We start from the raw sequence: 12385 nt of genomic DNA on the forward strand, positions 1-12385 counted from the left end.
TATCCCGCTCCGTGGAGTTCTCGGCGGACCGTTTTTGATTAAACTGGCTGCTCGCGCCCCAGGTTGAAATTTGCAGTCAATTGATCTGCAGTTGCTCACCTGTTTTGCCTTGCCCCGCCCACTGTTGCCCTTTGTTGATGATGTCTTTCCCTCGGAGTTCCATGCCGACATCACCTTAGACACCGTTGCTTGTGAAACATCAGCAAGTTGAGCTGTCTTGGTAACTGAAGCTCCTGCCAAACGCGCCCCAACAATCACCCCTCTTTCAAAGTCACTGAGGTCTCCTCTTGCAACCATGCTAGCCATAATTACAGGCTACCAGGCCTGTCCAGCATTTTTATAGCAGGAGCTATCAAACTGTTTCAATGCACCCCAGTAGACTTACCTTTGGTACAGCTTGACCACGATAGCAGGAGCTATCAAACTGTTTAAACGCACCCCAGTAGACTTACCTTTGCTACAGCTTGACCACGATAGCAGGAGCTATCAAACTGTTTCAACGCAACCCATTATACTTACTTGTGTTCTCACCATGCTCCAGCTGAGGGAGCCAACTCGAGTGTACTTACCTGTGTGCTCGTCGTGCTCCAGCAGAGGAAGCCACCTCCACCGTACTTACCTGTGTGCTCGCCGTGCTCCAGCAGAGGGAGACACCTCCAGCATACTTACCTGGGTGCTTGCCGTGCTCCAGCAGAGGGAGCCACCACCAGCGTACTCAACTTCCTGTTCCTGGTACTCCAGTTGAAGGAGCGCAACTTCACTAGCGGGTCTGCAGTCAAGAGAACTAACAAAGACTGAATCCGTACGAATAAGTTACCTCATTGGGTAGGCCTAGACAGGGACTCAAAGTGAGGCAGTTAGTGGCCCGTACAGGGCATGAACTTTGGTGGTGGGAAACAAAGTTTGCTATTGTACATAAAATAAAGATACTCACCCGTGAAATCATACGAGTCCGTCCAGTTCCTGCCGGAAAAACTACGCCCTCTAGTGGGCCTCTTTTACAGGGGCTATGACAAGCCTTTGAATAAGCATATAGTTGTTAGTTCAGTTATTTCCATATAAATTTAAGCTATATAAAAACCTGTTAAATATAATAGCCTTGTATTAACTTGTACCATGCTTGTACAAGCCTGTACACTCTCTCTCTCTCTCTCTCTCTCTCTCTCTCTCTCTCTCTCTCTCTCTCTCTCTCTCTCTCTCTCTCTGTTTCTAAGAGTTGGCTTCTAAGAGTTGGTTTCCACACACCTTGTTTACTTGCCAAGCCTAGTGTTTTTGATTAATATGAAACTCCACTGAAAGCACTTTTCCAAATTCCCCGCATGAAGTCAATTTTTGGCTCGCAAACATAAAATCAATACCTATCTGATAAGGACTCATACTGTAGATGACTTTTCTATACTAATCAAATGCTCATTCGGCTGCCAAGTGTTCATTAATTTCTATGATATCATGAAGAGAGTTAATTTTGGAAAGACCTTGGATTCAAAACTGACCAGTAAATCTCGCTTTTTAACGAGCAAACACAGAATCCTGCTTTGTGGTGCCAAAGACCAAGCCTTATCATTTGAAGGTCTAATGCCCTTCCAGAATTATAATGTGAGACAAACATTTACGGGAAAAAACGCGGACCATAAAATTATTGATTTCACTTTCAAACTCTACAGTTCTTTCTGCAAATAAGTACCTCTGTTTATTACTGCAGTAAAATCTTTATATAAACTAAAAAGGTGTATTCTTTGGTTTAATTGATATTGTAATATCTAAAAGACCTTTTGTTTAGTTGGAAAAACTGAACTAATTCTTAAATTGATTAAATTAAATTAACATTATTTCAAATATTGGGGCTTGTAACCAGGAGGTCCCCGGTTCAAATTCCACCTCAGCCACTGACTCATTGTGTGACCCTGAGCAAGTCACTTAACCTCCTTGTGCTCTGTCTTTCGGGTGAGACGTAGTTGTAAGAGACTCTGCAGCTGATGCATAGTTCACACACTAGTCTCTGTAAGTCGCCTTGGATAAAGGCGTCTGCTAAATAAACAACAACAACAACAACAACTACAATTGATATTGTATTATCTAAAGACTTTTTGTTTAATTGGAGAAACTGAACTAATTGATTAAATTAATGAACATTATTTCAAATGTGTCAACAGTATATTTACGATACTGTCAACGCCATGCTTCTGTTATAATAACTTTTACTATGTTCATTCAACAGTTTAACTTTAAATGGCATTATAAGATGTATTTCTAATTAAGTTACTTCGGTATAACAGTTACCCCTAGAAATTGTAATATTATCTTACTCCATTGATAAATCCCTTACGTCTTCAGTAATAATCATATACTTTAATTAAAAGCTTAAAAGATTAATCAATGAAACAAACCAAATTTTATTATATGATTATTGCCATAGTGCTACAGTGACTGAACTAAGTCCGACCTTCTTCACTGTTCATACAAAATCCAGTCAAGGCAGGTTTTAAGACAACTTAACTTTTTGCCAATTTTAGGGTTGATTAATATGAAACGCTATTGTAAGCATTTTTCAATACTCATTATTTCAGACCAATATCTAACTTAACATATTAACACGTCCCACGCTTTCTGTTCCTATCTCTTCCTGTCAGGTTCTAATTAATGTCTGTTATATATAGAAAATGATTATTGTAAGATAAACTCCTATCTTCTATTATCCAAAAGGAATTTTCCGTTCGTTAATATTAACGAAATCACTCATTATAGAGAGGATCTTTTAGCAGTTAAATCGCTGACCATCAGAAAAAATCTCTGCTTCATCGGCCAACACCAATGAATCATCTTCAACACTGCCTGTATTACAAGCAGGTAAGAACGAGGTTACAACATTATTGCTTTAGTAAGTTTACTGTTAGAGTTACAGTTTCTACTATTTTTTATTTTATTTTCTTGCTTCTTTTAAATACAACATTCTAATAGCTGTATTATTGTAATCTAAATAGAAAAATTCCTTCTAACTCAGGGGTTCCTTTTAGATCAAGTCTTAATACTTTTTCAAATACGATACATGACTGCCCATCCATTTAAACTATCATTTGTTTAGCTCCCAGAAATATAGCAGCAGTTTTAATACTTTAAATTGTTGATTCACATATTCTGTTTTCATTACTTTAGAATACTTGCTTTTAAATCAGAGTCTTTAAATCAGACTCACTCCTTTCTTTAAATAAAAGACTTGACTGTGAGTCTGCTCTTCAGCTGGTTACCCTGTACACTAGTTTTCTAAGTCTTTTTAGTTTTTCCATTACAAGATGTTTGTTATTTTTCTACTTTAAAAATCTACACTAAAAGAACGTATATATTTATTTCAGTGTATACTTATCCTTTTTTACTCAGCTCAGTAGCTTTCTCCAGAAAGTTGGCTACCGAGGTCTGGCATCTAAATCAAAGAGTTTCCTACCTATGATAAAGGCCTGACAAAAGTTGGTCAGCCCGACCTTTCTCTGCATGTTTTTTTCACAGACTGTACATAACAGCTACTTAATATTTTCGACTGAGTATACAGGTCTATTTGAAACAGAGTACATACATTACTATGATTATTGACTAAGAGTATATCATATTATTTAAATCAATACATGTTTGTTTAGACCATCCAATTCATGTCTAACAAATCAGCCCGTTCCCAGCAGGATTCGAACTCTGCGCCAGGCTCAACTCGGACTGGTTCTGCAAATACCACAACAGGCCTTTTCATCCAATTCTTCACATCGCAGGTGAGGGCCACCAGGGTCTTCACTTGATACCTGCAAGACACTTGTACACGTTTGGCAGGAACACCCTCTTCACATTCTAGCTTACCCAAATGAGCACATGTCACTGGATGACCACTTTCACAACCCACACATTTAATTCTCTTTACATCCCGTGGGTCTACATTCAAGTGTGAAAATTCAAACAGAATTTGACAGTGTCTGACTAAGTGACTACAGGCTGCGCAGGATTTGGACCTGGTCAGGGGTTGTTCACCTCGACCCTTATCACATCTGTACTTGTCACATCCACACTTTAAAAAAGGATTGCGTTCAGCTGCTCTACTCTGAGTCAGCTCTGTACCATGAACAATGGTCCTGGCTCTATAACTGTTCTCTTGATACATTTTATGTTGCTCACAGAAGGTAATTTTAGGAGGCACTCCCTCCATCCAAAATACAGGAGTGGGCCAGAATTCACTATTTTTCATATCATTTGGTTTCCAAACTAGTTTCTCTTGCACATCATCAGTGGGCAGACTCCTTGTAAATGAATCTGGGTCCATTAAAGAACCGTTTACCTTGATAACTGAGACCTGCCATGCAAAGGGTCCCAGTGATTTATAGCACAAAAGAGCTATGCCAAAGCTAGGTGTGACACCTGCCTATTGTTAGGTATTTTCTGAGCTCTCTATACCAGAGCTGCCGATAGTCCCTTTCCTGGAATGATGCAATCGGACCTGCCTACCGAGGGATTAAAAACGTCATACTGAGGCACCATTTCTCTTTTTGCATCGAACCCGTGAGGGCGACCGATGCGACCTCGCGGTTGGTGGACGTCTTCTCTTTCAGGGAACCAGGGTTACGGTAAGTAACCTAACGTTCCCTTTCAATTCTAAGACGACCACCAACAACATTATGTATGGGAAATGTATACCAGAGCCATCACGAGGGAGAAGGAACAGCAGCATATGAGGGACGCCTCATAAACATATAACCGAAGGTTAGCGGTGTGAGCATGCAACCTCAAGGACCCTCAAGGAAGGCAAGGAAGGATCTACCACATTCAAGTGATAGAACCTGGAGAATGTATGCAGAGTAGCCCAGCTAGCCGCTGTACATATATCGGACAGTGAGGCCCCTCTGAAGAGGGCCCAAGATGTAGACAACCCTCTAATAGAGTGCGCAGCTAGTCTCCCAGGTGGGGGTAAGCCAGCACTGTCATATGCCGCAGAGACTTTGTCCACAATCCAATGCAACAGTCGCTGCTTTGAGAGGGGCTGTCCTAGGCTCGGTATACTGTGACAGACAAAGAGGTGGTCAGTATGATGCAGAGCTCTTGTCTTATCCACATAACACCTCAATGCCCGCACCAGGCAGAGGAAATTCAATCTCCTATCCTCCTCCGAGGCAAATGGAGGTAGATGGAAAGACTCCATTTCCACAGACTGATTCATGTGGAAGGCTATAATCACCTTGGGGAGGAAAGCAAGGTTTGTATGCAGTGACACCCTGCTGCCATCATCCCAAATACGCTACAGGTGATAGCCAAGAGGAAGGCTGTCTTCATAGACAGATGCTTCAACTCTATGGAGTGTATAGGCTCAAGCGGGGCCTTCATGACAGCCTCCAGTACAACATCAAGGCTCCATTCGGGGAGAACAGTCCTCCTGAGAGGGGGTAACCCCCGAGCACCTTTGAGAAACCGTGTAGCCAAGAAATGTGCACCCGGAGATACCGAGTCAACGGGGACGTGGCACACAGAGATAGCCGATAAAAACACCTTCAATGTAGAAGGTGACCTACCAGCATCAAGCAGTTCTTGCAGAAACTGCAAGATAACCGGCATGGGGCAAGAAACTGGGTCATGACTTCTAGTCAGACACCAATTCTGGAAATACTTCTACTTGTAAGCGTACAGCGACCTAGTGGAGTCTGCCCTAGCTCTCTGCAGAGTACCCACAACCACGTCTGATAGACTTAGGGCTGTCCAGCAGTCCCGTTCAGGGGCCAGACCCATAATTGGAACCTGCCCGGTTCCGGATGCCAGAGAGTGCCTCTCGCCTGACTGAGGAGGTCCAGGCGAAGTGGGATCTCCCAGGGCTGGCCTTGTATGAGCTGGCATAGGGTCGAGAACCAGATTCTCCTGGGCCACCAAGGGGCCACTAGGAGAATTGTCGCTTTCTCTAACCGGACCTTCTCCAAGAAGGCCGGGAACAACGGTACTGGTGAGAACACGAAAAGGAGTGTCCTGGGCCACTCGTAGGCTAGGGCGTTGATGCAGAGTGGACAGCTGAAGCAGTGGAGGGAATACCACAGCAAGATAGCCACTTCCTCTTTGAGTACCGAGACCTAAAGAGGGTCTGACATGGATGTGTGCGTGACTCCTCGGAAGGGGGGAGGTCCCAAACAGAACTGTAGCACATAACCGATTTGCACGGTAGTGAGCACCCAGGTGTCCGAGTTGCAAGCGTGCCTATATTGCAGCTGTTGTGTGGTGAAGGGATGGGTCTGAGGCTGCAAGCCTTCAGGGCCCATGCTGGGGATGTTGAGGCTGGGGCTGCCTAGGGCAACGGCTCTGGAATTGCCTCCTGGAACGCTGTTGCACGGACGCACCACGGCCTGCATTCCTTAAGCTCTGTGGCCTGTAGGCAATGCCTCAGATCACCCTGCGGGACCGTGGGCACTGGGACCGAGTTCCGTGCAAACTAAGCACCGTGCGCACCGAGTGGAGCTAGCGCTGCATGCACCGAGTACCACGTGCACCGAGCACTGTGTGCACCAAATGCGATCAGTCCGATCAGTCTTAGCCCTAGTATCAGCAATCTTACCAGTCCCAGCAGTAGCAGCACTAGTCCCAGCAGTAGCAGCACCAGTTCCAGCGGTAGCCATACCAATGTTACAAAAATTAGATTTCTATTTGACTAGTATTAAAGTGTGTGGAGGGCTGTACAGCAAGACTTGGCTAGCAAATGGTAATCTCTGATCAATACATTTTTGTGTTTGGCTATCCTAAGGAGTGTACTGTGAAGAGGTGTAGAGCCTGGCATTACCTAAGTTATTTTTACCTCGACAGATTTCAAGGTCATCACAACTCTGTTAACTGTAATAACTAAATAATAACTAAAATTATATTTAGTAATAATAACTATTGTAATAATAACTATAACTAAAATTAAACTAATAACTATAACTAACTATAACTATAACTATAACTAACTATAACTAAAATAAAAACTTACTATAACTAAAATAAAAAAAATCATAACTATAACTATAACTATAAAAAAAAACGTAACAAAAAAACACCACTGTGAACGTCTTTATCTGGTACATATAACTCAGAAAACTTGTGTCATATATCTTCCACAGTTTCGGGTACGTGTGTGTATCGCTGTTATATGCATTATTATCTGTAATCTCAAAGATTAGCTCTAAACTTACAGGACAACCCATCCACGTGACTTGGCTGTAATGAACAAACAAATTGCCAACGAGAAGGATATAAACAGTGGTTCTAGTAGACTGAAGGACTTGCGAATGAAAAAGCATTTGGTATCCAATTCCAAAAAGGTTCCTTTTCAGTCATGAAAAACATGATTATTTTCTCGACTCTTATTTTGCTTTTTCAAGTTGCATTATATAACTGCAATGCAGAAAAGGTAAGTAATTTTATAATCCTTTAAAACTATAAGTCTTAAATTGGTAATAGCAATTATACAGTGTAATGTTCTTCAAACATTGTGAGAGAACACATTTTGACTCAAGCAAGTAAATACATCTTTATTGTCAACGTTTTATTGATATGTTTTCTAAAAACATCTTCCTTTGTTCTATTTATATGTACATTACCTTATACTAACCTGTACATACTTTTTGTAACAATATAAACAGTACTTATGTATTCACAATATATACCATATATCCTAAAGTAAGGGGCAGATTGCCGTCCAGACTGTCCTGAATCCATCATGAAAATCCATGCATTTTGAAATTGTTATCAATCTAAGTCTGTAAGTAATCAGTGTCATTTCAGTGTGATTTGAAAGGAAAATGGAAAAACGAACTTGGATCCAACATGACTATTTCCGACACAGATAAAAATGGATACTTCATTGGCTCATACTTAACTGCAGTGACAACACACACGGATGTGGAAATTAAGAAATCACCCATCTCTGGAGTTATACTTCCTTCTTCTCAGCCGATATTTGCTTTCCATGTTAAGTGGACTTTCTCAGGTAAAGCAATACTTTTGTCCATTGCACAGTATATCAGAAACTCCTAGCACAATGAGCACTTGTATAACTCTGCCAAACTTCAACTTGGAACATCTCAGAATCATTTTTATTTTTGTTTACGACTGTAAGTCGCCCAGGATAAGGGCGTCTGCTAAGAAATAAATAATAATAATAATAATAATAATAATAATAATAAAAATAAAGCTGAAATTCAAATATAAAAACATTAGGGCTAGTCAGAAAATATACTTTAATGAACATGGTATTTTGTATTTTTGTCACTTATTGTTTTTTTTTTGCAGACTCTATAACAACCTTTACTGGCCAGTGCTTTGTTGACAGCAGTGGTGAACGTCTTGAAACCATGTGGCTGCTCAAAGCAACAGCAAGATCCAGTGATGATAACTGGGCGTCAACCAGGTAATACAAAGACAGTCAAGCTCTATTTGTAAGCAAGTAAAACGAGTATACAGCTATAACAGTACATAATTATAAATGACAGTTCTGAGTTGTTTTTTGCTAGTTTTACATAAAATTATTTATTCCACCACTTGCCTTTGCTTCATTGTAATGCAATAACTGCATTTTGTATACTCAGATACTTCTCTCTAGAATGGCCTGGGGTGGAGTTCTGTAAAGACATAAATATTTTTGGTTGCAAATATTTATGGATTTACAGTATTTGCAATTTTATGGCTAAAGAGGATCTGAGCAAAAAATATGTTATTTGATAGATTACAGTATATCTTTGTGTATGGTAAACACGGCCAAAAATATTATACATTAATAGAATCAGGGTGATCAAATTGTTATAACATAACATAACATTAGTTTTACATTTAGATGCATCTAGATTCCTGTCTAAATGTTCAGTTGTAAAACTGCCCAAAATGACTTTTGTTAACGCTGTTTATTTTCTCTCAATCTGTAAAACAGGGTTGGCAGTAATGTGTTCCGTCGGTTGATCTAAAGAAAACGAAATTCATCATGAACTTTGAAATGAAGATCGCAAATGAAGCGATGTTATCAAAAAAGGCTGAAATAATTTGCTCTCCTTACTTTGTAATCTTTCTTCTCATCATGAAATTTAAAGATACTTAAATGCAGTATATCTGTTGACATTCTCTCTCTGATCTCATTTGATTTGTTTTTCCATTGTTCATTAAATTTAAAGCATTAAAATACATGTATCTGTATCTATTTATTTAGTGTTATGAAATAAACAACAATGGTAATATTCTCTATTCCTAGGGCAAACAAAAGTAGTTTTTATATTATTTTGAGCACAGTCTGTACAGAAAATGTAATCATAATAATAATAACTAGAAGTTGCTAGCAACTTTACGGCTTCCAAGGTGTCCATGTGACCAATGAGCTTCATTCAGTTGTGTACATTACTTCCCATAGACCTCTACACCTCTATGAAGTTTATAGGTTTCTATATGTGTTCCATAATAACCATGACCCTATCTGCACTCTCTAAAGAGTTATAAGCAAGTTTTGCATTTGACCTTTTGGAGCGGTCAGAGGTCATGGGCAATAGCATTTTTTGATAGAGCATTTGTGGGTTCCTATATGTGTTGCATAGACCATGATCCTAGTAGATCCCTCTGTGCCTTCATTAGGCACAAGGGTCCTTGAGATTGTACGCTCACACCACAAACATTATTTTGGCAATAGTGAGACGTCCCTCATCTGCTGTCCACTCACGCTCCCTCGCGACGGCTTTGAAATACTTTCCCAAAAGTATGGTTGTTGGTCGTCTTCAAATTGAAAGGGAACGATAGGTTACAGATGTAACCCCGGTTCCCTGAAAGAGAACACGACCAACAAACCTTGCGAGGTCGCATCACTTGCTCATGAGTGTTAGATGTAGCTCTGACATAAAATGCTCAGTGAATACCTGACTGCGAGCTACCACCAGGCTTGCCAAGCGCTGGCCTAGGGCTTGCCCTTGAAGACCGGAGATCTGGAGCTCTGTACTGGAGAGGAGGTGGAGCTCCGTGGCCACAGGCTCTGGAAGCAGGGTCCCCGTGAGCATGCCATCTAAATACGCGGTGAGAATACCCACCGTGTTAGCCAGGCGGGTCACCTGCGCTTCCGCTGCATAAGCCCTCCACAAATGTGTCTCTGTAACCCTACATTGAGGGCCGCGATGGTGGAGTCAACCGGGGGGAATCCTGCCAAGCCCAGCTTCTCTGCGCCTTCCAATGAAGCAAGTCGGGCAGCTTGCTCCAAAATACTTGTCGCTGATGCCGGTTGATCCCAAGAGGAGCATACCTCCTCCATAAAATCAGGGAACGGTGGGAATAGCTGTGTTGTGGGTGCTACTGCCTGTGTCCGAAACACAGACCGGCGGAGCTCTGCCGGTGTTTTCCAGGGAATCTGTAAAAAATTTGCAGCACGTCCCATTAATGCCAGCATGGAGCTGGGCAATGGTGGTAAACTAGTCTCCGAGGCAATCTCGGAGCCAAGTTCCGTCACAGTCGATGGTGCCTGCTCCTTTTCTTCCTCCATCTCTGTGGAGAAGGAGTCCTCATCCCAGGAGGCAGCTGAATTTGGTTCGGGTGGTAGCGTGGCCGGGACCTAGTCAGCAGCTCAAGGACCTGAGCCATCTGCTCCTTGAGGTAGATGATGTCTCTCGCTTGCTTTGAGCACTTCAGCCTTCTCACCTGGGGGTAGGGGGGGGCGACTGCGAGGTCTTGTCACAGGATCCTGAGCGCAGGAGATCTCCTACAATGGGCTCTGTGGGAGCTGGAGGAGTGAGGATGGGGCTGCGAGGGCTGCTGACGGCTCTGCCGTGGGAGACTGAGCGTCTAGCCCCATGGCTCTTCTGAGGGTGTTTGTTGCTGGGCAATATATTCGCCTTGCAAGATGTGCAGGCGTGAAATGGAACGCTCATCATGGTTGTGTGTAGTGGAGTGCTGTACTCACCGAGTGCACCGAGCAGTGTACACCCTAAGCGCACTAAGCACCAGGGTGCTACGCGCACCAGGTGCACTGAGTTCCGTGCACACTAAGCACCGTGCACACCGTGCGGAGCTAGCGCTGCGTGCACCGAGTACCACATGCACCGAGCACCGTGTGCACCAAATGCGATCAGTCCTATCAGTCTTAGCACTAGTATCAGCAATCTTACCTGTCCCAGCAGTAGCAGCACCAGTTCCAGCAGTGGCAGCACCAGTCTTATCAGTCCCAGCAGTAGCAGCACTAGTCCCAGCAGTAGCAGCACCAGTCTTACCAGCTCCAGTTGTAGCATCAGTATCACCAGTCTCAGCATTAACTTCAGTAGCAGTGAACCAAACACATGTCTCAATGAAGGTATAAACCCATCTACTTATTCATATTTATAAGTTCTATTCTTCTTGTCCTTTTAATATCACATATTTCTAATAGTGTGAAAAGAGTAATTTTAGGTTGGTGTTGTTTTTGCTGGGAGATTTGTTTAAAAAAATGTGTCATGAAATTTCAAACATCATCCAAGGTAGGTCACTGGACTAGTTTTAAAGTGTGTGGAGGGCTGTACAGCAAGACTTGGCTAGCAAATGGTAATCTCTGATCAATACATTTTTGTGGTTGGCTATCCTAAGGAGTTTACTGTGAAGAGGTGTAGAGCCTGGCATTACCCAAGTTATTTTTACCTCGACAGATTTCAAGGTCATCACAACTCTGTTAACTGTAATAACAAAATAATAACTAAAATTATATTTAGTAAACTGTAATAATAACTATAAATAAAATTAAACTAATAACTATAACTAACTATAACTAAAATAAAAAAAAAAAATCATAACTATAACTATAACTATAACTATAAAAAAAAACGTAACAAAAAAACACCACTGCGAACGTCTTTATCTGGTACATATAAATCAGAAAACTTGTGTCACAAATTTTCAACCATGTCATATATCTTCCACAGTTTCGGGTACGTGTGTGTATCGCTGTTATATGCATTATTATCTGTGAAGTAGGGGGAAAGAAAGCACACCAGTCCGTTGTCTTTGTAGTAAGGAAAAGCTTTAATCACGAGCCCGGGAGGTTACACCTGTGGTACAACACAAGGCCCGATTTGCAACTTGCAGTCTTTTTTATACAGTACAAGAATAGGCATTTCATATGTTACATCCGCAGAGGCGATAACCTCCCTTACAGCAGTTGGTCTTTCACTGCCATATATGGCATTCCATCTAGAACATTATATCTTTGTCTTCCATATATGGGGTTTAGCTCTGTTCCTGTTCTAGCTTAAGGTACAGTCAGCAATCCCAGTTCTTCGTTCAGATTGTCACGTACACTCTGCCTGTGGTTTGGCTAGGGCTTACTGTTAATGTCGAAACTAGGTTTGTGCAAGCAACAGAGGCACTTCCATAATAGCACAATTTAACGGTTATAACTGGCGGCACACACAAC

General features: G+C 41.8%; 1 protein-coding gene across 1 annotated transcript; it reads left to right on the forward strand.

Moving 5' to 3' along the window:
* Window positions 1-7263: 7263 nt before the first annotated feature.
* LOC131697962 (avidin-like) lies at window positions 7264-9216 on the forward strand. The gene is made up of 4 exons (XM_058990125.1): window positions 7264-7393; window positions 7768-7972; window positions 8275-8392; window positions 8909-9216. The coding sequence occupies exons 1-4, from the start codon at window positions 7319-7321 to the stop codon at window positions 8940-8942; spliced, it is 432 nt and encodes a 143-aa protein (XP_058846108.1). The 5' UTR covers window positions 7264-7318; the 3' UTR covers window positions 8943-9216.
* Window positions 9217-12385: the final 3169 nt, after the last annotated feature.

Source organism: Acipenser ruthenus, chromosome 17, assembly GCF_902713425.1.
Source record: "Acipenser ruthenus chromosome 17, fAciRut3.2 maternal haplotype, whole genome shotgun sequence".
Classification (NCBI taxonomy): Eukaryota; Metazoa; Chordata; class Actinopteri; order Acipenseriformes; family Acipenseridae; genus Acipenser; species Acipenser ruthenus.